The following is a 17,090-nucleotide window of genomic DNA, read 5'->3' on the forward strand; positions in this document are numbered from 1 at the left end:
CACGCACCCTGAAACAGTGGTCTCTTGCCTCTTAGGCAGTTCCAGGCGTTTTCCCAGACTCCCTCCCAGCTAGCCATGGTGCAGTAGCCCCCTTCAGGCTGTGTTTACACAGCCAACCCCAGTCCTCTCCCTGGGATCTGACCTCCGAAGCCCGAGCCTCAGCTCCCAGCTCCTGCCTGCCCTGGCGGGTGAGCAGACAAGCCTCTCGGGCTGGTGAGTGCTGGTCGGCACTGATCCTCTGTGCGGGAATCTCTCCGCTTTGCCCTCTGCACCTCTGTTGCTGCACTCTCCTCCATGGCTCCAAAGCTTCCCCCCCGCCACACCCCCGTATCTGCCAGTGAAGGGGCTTCCTAGTGTGTGGAAACCTTTCCTCCTTCATAGCTCCCTCCCAGAGGTGCAGGTCCTGTCCCTATTCTGTTTTTTTTTTTTTTTTCTTTTGCCCTACCCAGGTACGTGGGGAGTTTCTTGCCTTTTGGGAGGTCTGAGGTCTTCTGCCAGCGTTCAGTAGGTGTTCTGTAGGAGTTGTTCCACATGTAGATGTATTTCTGAGGTAATTGTGGGGAGGAAGGTGATCTCCAAGTCTTACTCCTCTGCCATCTTGAAGGTCTCTCCTGCCACTCCCTTCTTGTCTGCAAAGTTTCTACAGAAAATCACATGATAGCCCTAGGGGGGTTCCCTTATATGTGACTCTTTTTCTCTTGCTGAGTTTAGAATTCTATCTTTAACTTTTGGCATTTTAATTATGATATGTCTGGGTGTGAGCCTTTGGGGATTTATCTTGTTTGGGACTCTCTGGGCTTCCTATACCTGGATGTCTGTTTCCTTCTTCAGGTTCAGGAATTTTTCAGCCATAATTTTATCAAATACATTTTTGACCCTTTTCTCTCTCTTCTTCTTCTGGGTCACCTATAATATGAATATTAGTATACTTGATGTTGTCCAAGAGGTCCCTTAAACTATTCTTATTTAAATTTTTAAAAAATTTTTCCTTCTCTGATTGGGTGATTTCCATTATTCTGTCTTTAAGATCACTTATGCATTCTTCTGTATCATGTAATCTGCCATTAATTCCTTCTAGTGTATTTTTCATTTCAGTTATTGCATTCTTCAGCTCTGACTGGTTCTTTTTTATATTTTCCAATTCCTTACTAAAATTTTTACTGTGTTCATCTATTCTTTTGCTTAGTTCAGTTAGCATTCTTATTGCTAATGCTTTGAACTCTTTATCTGGTAAATTTTTAATTTCTGTTTCATTAGTTTTTTCAGGTTTTTTTCCATATTCTTTCATTTGGTACAAATTCCTCTATCTTCTCATTTTACTTAACTTTGTCTGTCACTATGAAATTAGATAAAACAGTGACCTATCCCATTCTTGAAGGGGTGCCCTTGTGTGGGAGCATCTCTATGCAGTTCCCAGTGGATTTGGTGGGAGAGGTAAATATGAAGTGAGCATGGGTCACATCTTTTCCTAGGGTGTGCTAGCAGCCATCACCTTTTCAGGTGATGGGGCTGGAGATGGAGGGGCTAGAGCCAGAGCCAGGTATGGCCCAGGACTTCTCCTATTCTATGTGGCTGTCAGCACCCTACTGGAGTCAGGGTTGGGTTCCACCGTGCTGGAGCAGAAGCCCTGAGGGTCTGGTCTGAGCTCATTCCATTCCCTCTAAGTGTGCTCCCTCCCTCACTCCCAGCACACCAGTCAGATCTTTAGACTGCTCCTGATATGGCACCTCCACGAACACCAATAATGGCCACATTCACCCCATTCAGATGTTGTGCTGGATCTGAGCCAGCTCCATCCCCCGCAGCTAAGCACTCTGCTCTGCAAAGGCAGGCTTCTCCCTAGTGTGGAGCTAGAGCTAGAGGGGCTGGAGCGGGTGCTTAGTTACTGGCTGGGATGGGCTCTGGGCTGGTCTCTGGAAGCCAACTAGAACGCCAAGCAGTTTCAATCTGCTTCCTACACCTTGTTTCCGGGAGTAAGCAAGTGAGTTTGCCTTCTTCACAAGCAGAGTCTAGGTTTCTTAGAGCCCTCCTGTAAGTCCCACTGGTTTGCAAGCCAGCTAGGCGGATTTGTCTTCCAGGAGTCAGACCCCAGGACTGAGGTGCCTAATATATGTTTTGAACTGCTCACTCCCCAGGGAGGATCTCTGAGCCTGTGTAATCCCCCTCCTCTACTGTGTCCCCTCTCAGGGGCATAGGTTCCAACCTGATCGCTTCTCTTCCCTTCCTACCCAACTCTGTGTGGATATTTCCCTTGGTGGTATAAGAGTCTTTCTGCCAGTCTCCAGTTTGTTTTCAGTGAGAATTGCTCCACCTGTAGATGTATTTTTGACGTGTTTGTGGGGGAGGTGAGCTCAGCTTCCTCCTACTCTGCCACCTTGATCTCCTTTCCCAACCTTATTATTTGTGTATCATTTTTTCATCCCAGACATTTCCTCTGTTGTCTAAATCTCGTCTTGGCACATTCGGGCACATCACGTATTCTATCAATTTCATCTTCTGTCCATTTCGCCTTTCTCCATGGTATGTTCTCACTAGCCCTAATCTGGATTTGTTGCTCTCCATATGTGTAGAGTACATGTCATCCTAGATCTCTCTCTGCTACCAGTCCCCCATTTCCTCTGGTCTCTCTTTCTGCAATTTTCATCAGTTAGATATTGAGCCTCCTGGACTGAACTTCTTTTTTCTCTTATGTTCTGTCAATTTGTCAGGACTTTATTGACTTTTCAGAGGTGAGATGTCTAAAAATGGATTCTCCTCTCTGTCTCAAATATCTCTCCCAGTTGAAAGCCTAATTGCTTTCCTTATCAGCACTCCCCCTCTTTTTAACCTGAGAAACACTGTTTTCTTATGATGGTAAATAGTTTTTCTCTATTTTATTGTTATACACAGTCGTATTACAGAATCTGCCTCATTCCGATGATGTGGATTGTTAGTAAATTTCTTTACCTTTTCCTGGTTAACCTTGCTTTAATTTTGTTGCCCATTTTCGTCTTTCTGAGAATAAATATGTGCTCTTTTAGGGTTGAAAAGGTTAGATTCTTCCTTTAAACCACTTGACTATGTCTTTCAAGGCTGTGTTCATTGGGCAGAGAGCAGGCAGCTTGACTAAAAGGACATAGCATAGCGTAAAAAGTGGGAAATTTGTACCCTGTGAGAAAATTTTTTTCATGAGTTGTTCTTATAAGTTATATGACCCATTACCTAGCTGAGTTGATCCTGTATTGTGTCCATATCTAATATGTCACTCTTGGCATTAGTATTTGAAGTATAAATTAGAACTCATAACCCAAGTCTTCTATCCTTTTATTCTGTACCTAAGCACAGAACTGAAGTTCAGCAAAGTGATTATTATTTGTCTTCGTCTTTAAGTAAACTCAGCTATTAATGCTTTGTTTCTTTGTGGGGAATTTTGAGATAGAAGAAAGGTCAAAGGTAGAATGAAAGGAAATCAGAAGTAAGCTTCTTTGCCTCTAGACCCAGTTTGATAAATTTAGATACCTTTTGGCTTTCAGATAGGAACAATTTTCATATTTGTGTTTGGCAGGAATCCTGTAGCTACAAGTAAGAGCAACAAAAGAAAAACTTTAATTTCTTGCAAGAAGGAATTTGGGGGTATCTCACATGTTCAAAGGAAGGGAAAGAACGTTCTTGGGCCTCAGGAAATAACTGGAACCTAGGACTTTAATGTTGTCCAGACTCTGTTTTGCTCTATACGTCATCTCTTTGTTTTGAGTGTCACAATATCTGATACATAGTAGGTCACTTAGTAAATGTTTTTGAAGAAATAAATAAATCTTAACCTAGAATAAATTCTAGAAAACTCAAGGTAAAGTAATTCTATTAATCCAGTTTTAGATAACTTTCTGAGCTAGCAATGTTTCCTTTTATGAACCTACTAATTAGGAACACTTTGGCTTTTAATGACAAAACTGATAACATGGGGTCTCATAATTAACATCTACTAGCAGTGAGCTACCAAGCCTTTCAGCTTCATAGTATGAAACCCAGTTTCTATACAAATATATTTGACTCCTTTGCTTACCTTCATTGGGGTCTAATCCTTCACCAAGATCATATACCTTGATCGTTTCCTTAGTATTCTTTGCAGGTAATGACATAGCTAATGTTCCCTTAGAAATAGCTTCAGAAATGTTAGAGACTTTCCTTCTTCTGTTGCAAGACGCCAGGAATACTGTGGACGTGGTCGTTAGAAATAACATGATGGCCACACACACCAGACACCATGCCTGCATTTCTCACAGGAAATAAGGACCGAAACAGAACTACTTTCTTTGATGAGAAAACTTCTTTGGGGAAAGGGGGAGTACAATACTATAGGCTGCTAAATATGTCCCTTCCTGCTGTTGGTTAGAGCCTAGATGAGGGGAGTGAGAGTTTCTGTGAATTACTAATAGTTTATTTTACGAAAAATAAGCCTTCTGGTTATCTCAGGGAAGAAATAAAGATTAAGGGCTTAGTCTCAGTTGTAATTATATATGCTCTAATGTTTTTGCATTTTTATTGAATATTTTTATTGATTGTGATTAAACATTGAAGACAGTTTATAATCTCCCACTTTTTATTAATCAGTTGTGAAGTGTAAGTGGACATTGGGCACAATCCTCAATCCGTTACATTCCCTGGACCCTTTTACTCTTACTCATGTTTGAAGATAGTTAGGATTCAAGCATTCGCGGTAGGTACTTTCCTACCTCCCCCAGAAACCTCAGGATCTCTTTGCTAGAAAATTAGGCTGTATAAATTTTTAACAAAATTCAAGGTAGATCTAGGATTTTATGCCCAAGTCTTTGTGTTTGATTTCAAAACAAAACGCTATATGCAAATTCTGATTTTGAAAAATAATCCTAAACATTTTTACGGTCAAGGAAAAGTTCTAAACTCTGTGCCTTTGAAGGACCTCATTACTTATTATTGTGTGTACTGCTTGTGTCGTTTTTAAACACAAATGTATCACATATTTGATACAAGAATGAATCTTCTCTCGGGCTTCCCTGGTGGTGCAGCGGTTGAGAATCCGCCTGCTGATGCAGGGGACACGAGTTCGTGCCCCAGTTCGGGAAAATCCCACATGTGCGGAGCGGCTGGGCCCGTGAGCCATGGCCGCTGAGCCCGTGGGTCCAGAGCCTGTACTCTGCAATGGGAGAGACCACAACAGTGAGAGGCCCGCGTACCGCAAAAAAAAAAAAAAAAAAAAAAAAAAAAAAGAATGAACCTTCTCTCAAAAATTCATTCAAGACCAGATTTAGACTAGCTGCTCTGCTTTTGAATGGGAAACCATTATTCTCCGTTCTTATCACTTATCTTTTTGTGCTTGCCACCAAAGGTCTTCAAAAATTTTCTTGCAGTGGTGGTTATTAACAACAGCAACACATTTATCTCTCTATCTATTTGTCTATCCATCCATCTATCTATCTATCTCTCATCTATCATCACACTAGACACTGTGTGGTATAAAGATGTGTTAGGTGTGTCCATGCAGTTTGCTACATTGCAAAAAAGGAGAAATGTGGACTGCATAGGTACTGTACAGGACTGCATAACCTCTAGGTTCTGAGTTGGAACATTAGTATTATAGTGTGGAAGGCCAGTTACAAAATCCTCTTCCAGTTCATGATTAATATCTTTATAAAAACCTTCTATATTATTATTTCAAATTCCTTAATAAACACATTTAACAAAAATGTAGCATATAATTTCCTTCAAACGATAGAAATTTATTGAATTTTTTGTTTTATTAAAGCTCTGTTGAGGTATAATTGACATATTAAAAACTATATATTTAAAGTATACGATTTGATAGTTTTTGGCTTTTTTATACACCTATGAAACCATCACCACAATAAATATAATGACTACATCTACGATTCCCAAAGTGTCCTTGGTCCCCTTTGTAATCCCTCTCTCTCTCCCCTTCTCACCCTCCTCTTCTACCCCTAGGAATCTGTTTCCTGTTATTCTGTGTAACTTGCATTTTCTAGAGATTTATATAAATGGAATCACACACTATTACTCTTTTGGATCTGCCTTCTTTCACTCAACATAATTATTTTGAGATATTCCATGTTGTTATGTATATCAGTAATTCATTCCTTTTTATTGCTGAGAAACATTTGAGAGTACTTTACTCTCTAAAAACTTATGCCCCCAAACAAACATATTGACCGCAATATTTTAATTTTTTACATCTTTGGAAAAGATCTTTTGCTTTAAAATGTTTTAATCTTCATGAAATAATATCTGTTTATCTGAAGTTAATCCATATCTTTAGTTTCACTTGTTATTTGTTGTTAAATTCTAGTAAAATTGAAGTTAACCTTGATTTTAAATTTTCATAGTGCATATTTCCTAATTCTCAGTTATTTGCCACTGCTTCAGCTTTCGTGTTACCCACCAGTATGTCAGATCACCTGAAAGTACATGGCTGAGCCTCAGGAGTACTCTGCCCTCTAACTTTCCGGCTTGGAGAACCTAACTTCATCAGGAAATGACTTTCCATATGACCTATTTATATGTAAGGAAGCCTTTGCAGAGATCCTAACAAACAAAAAGATCCTTCTCATCCTGTCATTCAGTAGTTTGATGGCTGTTTTTATTGTCAGCATACACTTCTCTTCCTGTCACATCAGCTGTCTCACAAACTGCCTCCTTTAATTTTATCCAGCTCATTTGGGTACCCTGCTAGAGTCAGTACCAGAAAGCAAGCCACAGACAATGCATGTCATAAGCAATAACCATCCCCCTATATTAGTTAAAACCACCTAGCTTGCTTGCATGTGAATTGTTCTTCTAGGCCTGAATTTACAGCTCAGCTATGGTACCTTTTCCTGACCTTATTGGTTTAAGGTGTAAATTAGACGTCCTCTTTTGGCTTGCTTATTGGATTTTGGCTTTGTTTGTTCCCTAATTTAGTATCCCTCGCTGTCTTGAGTAAAAAATTACATTTGCAGCTTTAATTTTAAACAAAGCACAAATAAGCAGGCTCTGTCTCTGCCACCTTCTTTTGTCCCAGCTAGGAGAGAGAAGGATCAAGGATGAATCCAACATCTGTTGCTGGGCCATGAAGCAGACTTTTCTGGATTATAGCAAATCACTTAGCAGAAGTGGAAAATGGAATAACCTTTCCTTTTAGCTTTCAGATCATAGAATTTTCTCTGTACAGGTTCTGTTAGGTGACTGTCTAATTACTAGCAATCATGAGTGATCGTGTTATCCTCAGGACTTTCAGGCATCATCTGTGTTGTTTTCCTTTCCTCTTTTCCTAGAACAACTCCTTTGAACAGATCATCCCCATGCCATGCTTGGGAAAAAGAAGTCTTTTTTTTTTTTTTCCTACCTAGAGAAATGAAATGGTGTTTGGTAGCTTTTAGGAATTCATCCAGACTTTTCATATGACCATTTCTAAAAATTGCTTTTCCCTGACTTACAAATTATGCTGTCGCCCCCTAAAATTATAGATCATGCAGTCAGGGACTCAGTGGACCTACCTTTTCTATTGGGAGGACTTTTTCTTATCTGAAGTCTTCAGAGTATTTATTTGATTCTCTCTACACATGTCCTATCTCCTGATATTCTCACTGCCCAATCACATAACTTGAGATCTACCACAATAGTTAATGGCAATGAAGAAATGCCATTTAGATCCCTTTATTTTTGTTTTTCTGAAGATCTTTGCAAGTGTTTGAGTTTCATCTCTCCTTTCTCAGCAAGGATGATATAAGCCTCAAAAGGTCTATTTGCACTGCAATTTTGAAAATTGATAAGAACTGAGGATATTACTCATGATTAGATCATGATAAAGGGTTTCTAGCTCCTTCAAAAACTACTCAAGTCATTTCACAAAGCATGGGAAGTTTTATTTTATTCCTCTGTGTGTCCTAGAATATTTACATCCTCAGATTGCCTAGCAGAGATTTATCAAAGAGATTACTTTAAAAATCATATTGTTTCCTATAAAATGACAAAAGAGTGAATTATATAGAAGTTCACTTTTCTCTACCTTTTTAAGACCTAAGTATTCTTATTGCCAATCCAAAGTTTAATTTTAATCCAACACCTTATGCTGCTTAAATTTTCTATATTATAAAAAGTCGGGCTTCCCTGGTGGCGCAGTGGTTGAGAATCCACCTGCCGATGCAGGGGACACGGGTTCGTGTCCCGGTCCGGGAAGATCCAACATGCCGCGGAGCCGCTGGGCCCGTGAGCCATGGCCACTGAGCCTGCGCGTCCGGAGCCTGTGCTCCACAACGGGAGAGGCCACAACAGTGAGAGGCTCGCGTACCACAAAAAAAAAAAAAAAAAAAGTCTTCTTATCCTGAATCATACTTCTTGGTATTTCTATGGTTGACGTAGAGTGGGTTCCTTGCAAGACAGGAGATTTTGAATAAAGACAGGGGACCTATGAAATGAATATGGACTGTTTGGCGTTATGTTTCAAGGGACTATGGAGAAGATTTAATGTAGGTATAACAACGTATCCAGAACGGTGGTTTGTACCAGGAATGGAGTTTCATCAGTGGATGTGGTACATCATAAATATTAATGGTTGGTGATTCTTCTTTTGTCTTAATCTTAGGTTTTTAGAATGTCCTGACTTGTTTTTTTCAAAGCTTGTTCTTTGGATAATAGCTTTAACTATAGTACAGCCTTATTATTGCCTAGGCAATAATACCATGACCTAATTTCTAACATAAAAGGTTATGTTTTGAATTTTTTTTTTTCCTTTTAGATCGATTTTTCCTGTCCACCCCTCCTTCAGAATCATCGCCTTAGCAGAACCCCCTGTTACTGGAAGCACTGCACAGCAGTGGCTGGGACCAGAATTCTTAACCATGTTCTTTTTCCATTACATGAAACCACTTGTCAAAAGTGAAGAAATCCAAGTGATTAAGAAAATGGTAAGAGTGAGGCCAGCTCTAGCCTGTTGCCTTCAACTGTTCTCTTTTTAAGGTCTTTGTGACACCTGCTTGAGCAGAGTTGGATATTTTGGGCTTTTTCTCACTGTTAATTTCCAGATTTCCTCATAAAATGGTTCTCAGATGTCAACATTTTTCAAAATCATCTGGAGGGCTTGTTAAATGACAGATTGCCAAGTCGGTGGTTCTGGGATGGAACATGAGAATTTGCACTTCGAAAGTTCTCAGGTGATGCTGACAGCTGCTGGTCTGGGGACCACACTTTGAGAACCATGAATGTAGGCTAATCTCTACGTTTTCCTCATGTGGAAGCAGTTTGGAAATTCCTTTTCCTTTCATATTCAGCTGAAGGTGACTAAATTTTAAGTTCCTACTATTAGGAGAGGCCAAATATATTTTAATTCCTTAGGTTTTGTAGAAAATACTAAGTAGTCCTGGTCCCCTCGGGGTTGTAATATATCCTATACTTAACTGATTAGTTGTTTAGTGGCTTGTAGTGTATGTAAACTATTATTGCAGTGTCTGCCTTAACCAAGCACTGTGTTTAGCACGTTTGGAGTTCTAGAACTGCACTATTCAGTGTAGTAGCACTAGCCACATTAAATCAAATTCAAAAATTCAGTTTCTCAGTCTTATTTCAAGTGGCCGATAGCATAGATAAAGAACATTGCCATCATCATAGAGAGTTCTATTGGACAGTACTATTCTAGATCACTAATTATTAACTTTTTACATAAATGCACCCATCCCCTTTGAAATACCAGAATGAATTCATCAATTTTAGGTCTTATGAGCATGGTTGTGGATAAGGGCATAGGCTTTAAAGTCAAATAGCTTGCCTTTAAATGTCAAATCCACTACTGATTGCTTCTAGATCGTGGGTAAATTACTCAACTGTAGGCTCTTCATCTGAAGATGAGGATGATACTACTTCTTACATCATAGGATTGATTTAAAGAATAAATGAGCATGTACTGAATAGAGCTTCAAATTTTAAAAGTTCCAATTACTTAAATGCCCAAAGAAACCCTGAGCAGTTTATTTCTGAAATAGTCACGTGATACCAGTCATTGTTGTAACAACAACTTCTGCTCTTTTTAAATTAAAATTTTAGACTTGTTATTATTTATGTAAAAATGTCTTATTATTCAATACAAATACATATTTAATTAGTTTAAAATTGGTGTACTTAAAAGCAATCAGTGTATGTTTTGGGGCAACTGTCCTTCAGAGTTCATTGATAAATAGATCAAGCCCCTCAGATATGTGGTTGTTGTTTATTTATTTATTTATTTTAATGAAGTAGAGTTGATTTACAATGTTCTGTTGATTTCTGCTGCACAGCAAAGTGATTCAATAATGCATATATATATACATTCTTTTTCGTGTTCTTTTCCATTATGGTTTATCACAGGATATTGAATATAATTCCCTGTTCTATACAGTCGGACCTGTTGTTTATCCATTCTCTGTATAATAGTTTGCATCTACTAATCCCAAACTCCCAATCCGTCCTTTCCCCACCCCCCAGGGATGTGGTTGTAAAGTCCTTGATAAAATGGACAGCTTGAGCATCCACCCTTTATACAAGGATACCTTACATCTCTTAGTAGACATAAATATGAGATTACTACTAAATGAAGGAGTTTGGTTTCAGTAAGAAAAGTGCCTAAATTAGAGTTGAAGATAACAAAAAAGAATATAATATATGGAAAGTTTCTTATGGGTACACTCTATGCCAGTTTTTAATTGGTTAGAGGCTCCTTTCAGTTTTGTCCTGGTGATGGAATTGTAAGTGAAGAGTGGCCTGGTTTTGATTACCTGATTCTTTTTCTTTTTTTAATTGAAGTATAGTTGATTTACAATATTGTGTTAATTACTGCTGTACAGCAAGGTACTTACTCAGTTATACATATATATACATTCTTTTTCACATTCTTTTTCATTATGGTTTTTCACAGCATATTGAATGTAGTTCCCTGTGCTATATAGAAGGACCTTGTTGTTTATCCATTCTATATATGCCAATTTGCATCTGCTAATCCCAAACTCCCAATCCATCCTTTTCCCACCCTTCTCCCCTTTGACAAGTCTATTCTCTATGTCTGTGATTCTGTTTCTGTCTCATAGACAGGTTCATTTGTGTCATATTTTAGATTCCACAAATAAGTGATCTCATACAGTGTTTGTCTTTCTCTGTCTGACTTACTTCATTTAGTATGGTAATCTCTAGTTGCATCCGTGTTGCTGCACACGGCATTATTTCATTCTTTTTTGTGGCTGAGGAGTATTCAATTGTATATATGTACCACATCTTTTTTACCTGATTCTTAAAGAGAAAGCAGAGGCAGAAGTGTTTCCTGAGAAGATGAATAAGCAAATTTATCCACAGGTTAAACATGATACCTATAATCAGAGATTTCAAAAATTATAATTCTAATATTGTTTGGTAAGTAGCCATAATTTCTGGTTGATTGATCATATATTCCAATTTATTCTTTCTTTCCTTAATTCTCTTATAAAATAGGTCCCAAATATGCCTCAGGAAGCTTTGGACAAATTGTTATCATTTACACACAAACTCAGAGAGACACAGGATCCAACAGTAAGTCTGGGTTATTTTCCATAGGATTTTCTGTTGTTGACATGCTGCTGCTTTATATTCTTAGAGTTCAGTGCTTTAAAATCTAGTTTTTAAGCTGATATATTTACCCCTTATGCTATGCTTTCTCTTATGTATATATCTTACTGTTTCAATGACTTTAACATTTCTTCCAGCTCCTCATGGCTGGTGTCATAGAAAACAACTTTTAATTTTAGAGGAGTACTTGGATATTCCAGGAGGTTTGGGTCTACTTCTCTCTCTCCTGTGCTGAGCAATTTCATGTATTCTTATGGCTTCAAGTATCACCTCTGTGTTCCTGCCTACAACTTTATCTTCAGCTTCTAACTTCTTCTTCCTTATTGATTCTCTATTTTGGATTGTATTTACATTTTGAGATGTTATAGGGGCAGGAAACTTTTACCTTCTTTTGTTCTAGGTCCTTTGGCTAGCCTAATAATTAAATAGACATGAGAGAGTTTAATAGGAGAAAAACAACAAATTTAATTTTGTACATGCAAAAGCCCCATAAAAATCTGAAACTCAAAAAGTGACCAAAGCAGGTAGCTTTTATACCTTTTAGTCAAAGAAACAATAAAATTATGAAGAACTGACAACACAAAGAAGTTTGGGCTTGGGATAGTAATTAAGTGAAGAAGAAACAAGGTTTGTTTATATAGGCTTCTCAGTCCTAAATTTCCTATTTCTGGTGATAAGGATGCTTTCTACCCTCCTGGTACGGGGGGGTATCTTTTCCATGGGAGATTCATTTCCTGCTTTCAGGGGGACAAAGGAGGGTCAGAGCGTCCTTGCACCAGCTATTTCCCATCCTGGTGCCTGGCACATACTGGAAAATTAACAAATGTTTGCTGAGTGCATGAATAAATAAATTAATTAGGTATTAATTTATTAATAGATTTCCCTGGAGTTTTCTCTCCCAGAGAACATTACATTTTCATAAAAGAAATAATTCTTTAAGAGGAAAAATAGAAAATTTATTTTTAATAATTTTTGAAAAGACCTTTCATATTTTTAAGCTGAATTACTATTATTAATCATGTTAATACAAAAATACCCCTTGAGGTGTGCTCTTAAACTGAATAACCATGGTAACTAAGGGAATGTGCTCACATCCTCACCCTTTCTTTGCAAGATAAAACTGCAGTTAGAAATTTGATATTATAAGTGTTAAGTACATTAGAATTTTTAAATTAAAAGTACATTCTCAATTTTCAGTTGGTAATAATGTGAGAACAGAAATAGCCAAACCCTTTACTCAACACATAAGTGGCTCAACCTAAACTTCTTTCTGATTTAGTCCTGGATGTTATTGCAAAGCATTTTGGTATTATCAACTGATGTGGTGTTTTGTAAACTCATGAGAAGTCCTTACTGTTCACTGGAATGAAATGTGAAGCCTGAATTCAATGTCATGTTTGGAATTAGGTTAGAATTTTGTAACCTGGAAAATTACTGTATGGTTTAATAGGACTCTTGTCATAAGAATCTTCTGGTTGGAGTCATTTTTCATACATTTTCCATGATTAAAATAGGAATTTTTCATGGTCTCAAATATTAAGATGAGAATTGCTAAGTCATATTTAACTTCTAATACTTTCGATCATAGTGGCTGAAACAATCTTTTCCTTAATTCTTCCTACCTTCTCACATCCATCCTTCTTTCTCATATCCATCAGTTGCCAAGTCCTTTGAAACATTTGTTTGATCCCTTCTCCCCTTTCTTATTGCCAGTAACCTTACTGTAGGACTTTATCTCTTTATAAGTAGGTAACTGAAGTAGCTTTCTGATTCCTGTCTCAGTTTTCTCTGTCCTTAAACTACTTTGCATATTCCTGCCAGGTTAGTCTTTCTAAAATCATGTTACTGAGTCCTATTGCCTTTAGAAGAAGGGCCAAACTCGTCAAAATGTGATTTACGGGTCTTTGATATTAGGCAGCAAGCTTTCCAGCAGGACCCTCTAGTAAAGCTGGGCTGGCTTCCTCACATTCTGCTTGTATTTCTGTTCCTGTTGCTTTCGTGCCTTTGTTCATAGCATTTCTGCCACCCATTTGAACATTTTAAGCCCCTAGAGCAGTTTTGTCAAGTGCTCCACTTATTTTTGCATTAAATTATATGCTATTTTGAATTGCAATTTATGCTTTCTTATATTTAAATATTGTCTCCATGTCTAGAATGCAAATTTGTTGAAGAAGTCTGAATCAACTGTTTTGCTTATGAGTTCTTTGTAACTTAGAATGTGTTTTTCAATAGAATAAAGGATATGTCATAAATGGTGGTCATGGTCCTAATCTAGTCCCCAAAGGAGTGTCTAGCCCAAGTTGTAGCTGAAATGTAATGCTAATAACAGCAGTCCAACATCTCATGGAGCTGTGAAATACATGAGAAAGGAGAAACCAATTCACTCTCTGCTTCCTTGGGATGTACAGAGATGGGCTTAAGCGAAGTGTTAAAAGGAACAAACAACGTAGTGTAGTTTTGGCATCCTCCTACCATCCATTCTGAATCCTTGGTTAATTTAATAGAGTCTCCTTCTCCGTTTCCTCTGGTGCTCAGGGCCACTTTATTGCCCTTGTCAGACTCTGTGACATTTCACTCTGGTCTCTTCTGTGCCTCCTCACCACCACCAGTGGACTAGTTTACTTCAGAAGTTCTCCTCTTCTCTTGATTTTCAGTGAAAACCACTGTCTTCTAATGCTGCTGATCTTAGTTAGACAATAGGCCAGTAATAATCTGATGCATTAGATTCCTACTAATGTGTAGGCGCCGTTCCCTTCCTCTGTTAGATTTTTTTCATTTTGAAGAGGCTGACTTTAAATAATAATTGCTGGGCTTCCCTGGTTGCGCAGTGGTTAAGAATCCGCCTGCCAGTGCAGGAGACACGGGTTCAATCCCTGGTCTGGGAAGAGCAACTAAGCCCACAAGCCACAACTACTGAGCCCACGCGCCACCACTACTGAAGCCTGTGTGCCCTAGGGCCCGCATGCTGCAACTACTGAGCCCATGTGCACCAACTAGAGCCTGTGCTGTGCAACAAGAGAAGCTGCTGCAGTGAGAAGCCCGTGCACTGCAATGAAAACCCAATGCAGCCAAAAAAAAAAACTTGCTGCCATTTGTTGAGCACCCATATGTGTCCAACATCTGCTAAATGCTTTAGAATAATTTTCTAATTTAATCCTCATAACACCTGAAAAGTGAAGGCATTATTATTGCCATTTTGAAGATGAGGAAACTGGGGCTTCAAGAGATTAAGAAACTTGCCAGAATCATACAGCTAATAAATGGAAGACTGATTTGTCTGACTCCAAAGCTTATAAACTTTACTATTACATTATGCTGCCTGCTAAGATACTTTCAAATTCAAGTCAACAAATATTCATTGGTACTTACCATATCCTGAGCTCTATACTAGCAGCTCTATTAATGGGATTTGGAGAAGAGTAAGAACACAAAGGGAAATTATTCTGACAGTGTCAGAGAAGGATTCCAAACTGTAAGCTGCCCCCCAAGTGACAACTGGTTGACACCTCTATGATCAGAAGCCTAAATTGTCCACAACTCCTTTTTTCTGTTTCAAAAGTCATAGATTTACTTAAAACTGTAAGCATTTTCTGGCCATCTTAACAGTTTGGCTTTGTGTAAGCAGGAAAAAAAATGAACAAATGGTTATTTGTACATAAGGGCTATTTGTAAGTCAGGTTCAATCTGTACAATGTAACATCTTTCCTCCATCCAGCCTCCTCCCCCACCCCCCCAAAAAAACATGTATACACAGTACTTTAATTGAATTTAATTAATAAATAGTTTTTATGGAATTTTTTAAAATGTCTTTAAGGATGTTTTAAGTGTAAATTGGTTTCTGTTTATTTTATTTGTAATTCATTAACAGTACATATTTATTTTAAGTTTGGCCTTGTCCTTAGGAATAATGAATTCTGCTATGATACCCATCCAAAGGGACGTTCAGCAAGTTGAAACAAGACTCTTAACAGCCTGTCTTTGCCTTTTGGTAGGCACAGTCATTGGCAGCGTCCCTTTCTACCAGACAGCTGTTGAGGATTTCTCGTCGGCTGTCACAGTATCCTAACGAAAATCTTCACAGTGCTGTCACTAAAGCCTGTCTTTCCAGGTAATACTGAATTCAACTTTCTGGGTCTTTGCTAAAACAGTGACATAAGTTTCATAATCTGTACTCACAGCTCTGGAAAAAGTATCAGTCTGAATATGTAGCTATTTCAGCCTTGTGTTCAGTTTTTACAACATATATTACCTTGCTTAGGCATAGTAATAAATTAAAGAGATTTTTATAGATGAGAAAACTAAGTCACTTACTCAAATCAGACAGTAGTAAATAAGTAAAAGTAGGTTTGGTATTTGAATGCTGGCTCATGTGTCTTCTGAGCGAGTGCTCTTAAGCACTTAGTACCTCCCAAATTTGCACTGGAACTTTCCATGCTTGGTAGTACTGTCCTGTTGCCCAAATTTGACAAAACTAAAATCTTTTCAGTCAACACTAATATTTTTCATACTTGTTTGGAAATTATTAATAAAACATCAGCTTATATAATTTCCTTACAGAATCATACTTGCATGAAACTATTTTAAAAGAATAATAAGAAAAGATTAATAGCAATGTCCAATAGACCTGGAGATTTCTTTTAGACTCTTTTCATATGATCTGGTAATTATTATTATTATTATTTTTAATTTATGTATTTATTTATTATTTTTGGCTGTGCTGGGTCTTCGTTTCTGTGCGAGGGCTTTCCTCTAGTTGCAGTGAGCGGGGGCCACTCTTCATCGGGGTGCGTGGGCCTCTCACTATCACGGCCTCTCCTGTTGCAGAGCACAGGCTCCAGACACGCAGGCTCAGTACTTGTGGCTCATGGGCCCAGTTGCTCTGTGGCATGTGGGATCTTCCCAGACCAGGGCTCGAACCCGTGTCCTCTGCATTGGCAGGCAGATTCTCAACCACTGCGCCACCAGGGAAGCCCTGGTAATTATTTTTATTGTGGTTATAACTGTTGTCCATTCATTCCTTGATATATTAAAGGAATTAAAATAGAATCTATATTCAGCTTAGGAGGATCTCTAACTGCCCTCTATAAGTTTTCAGCGTAGTGGACAATTTTTCTTGTAGTTAAAGTAAGCTCCTTATGTTGCAACTTGAATTTGTTCTGTGATGAAATGAGGCTAAAATGAGGTTTGTTTCCAGTGTCTTTGGGGTACTTCTTTGAATAACTAATAATTATGAGATATAATAAAGTTGATTCTCCTTTTCTTTTAAGTAGATTAATATTAGACTTCCAAATGAAAATTAGAAAAAATCATGCTTCAGTTGCCTATTTTTTAGGCTCATGAACTGAAGAAATTATTGGGTTGCCCAAAAAGTTCATTCTTTTTGGGCAACCCAATATATACAGAAAGATAGATTCATTATCTACCCAGTGTTTCCTTAGTCAGAACTTGGTTATAGATGTGTATTAATAGAAGTAAATAGTCAATGCCAAGTAATATAAACAGTTTCAGAGCCTAAG

At 38.2% G+C, this 17,090-nt stretch overlaps 1 protein-coding gene across 2 annotated transcripts in view; it reads left to right on the top strand.

Annotated features, from left to right (window-relative positions):
* The window catches only part of VWA8 (von Willebrand factor A domain containing 8), a 345,450-nt gene that overhangs the window by 108,821 nt on the left and 219,539 nt on the right, over positions 1–17,090 (top strand). For both annotated transcript variants that reach the window (XM_059041719.2, XM_067016182.1), the window contains exons 15-17: positions 8,747–8,915; positions 11,461–11,538; positions 15,567–15,682. In XM_059041719.2, coding sequence (XP_058897702.1) covers positions 8,747–8,915; positions 11,461–11,538; positions 15,567–15,682 — 363 coding nt within the window. The remainder of the gene's footprint in view (positions 1–8,746; positions 8,916–11,460; positions 11,539–15,566; positions 15,683–17,090) is intronic.

This window comes from Kogia breviceps, chromosome 16, assembly GCF_026419965.1.
Source record: "Kogia breviceps isolate mKogBre1 chromosome 16, mKogBre1 haplotype 1, whole genome shotgun sequence".
In the NCBI taxonomy this organism is placed as follows: domain Eukaryota; kingdom Metazoa; phylum Chordata; class Mammalia; order Artiodactyla; family Physeteridae; genus Kogia; species Kogia breviceps.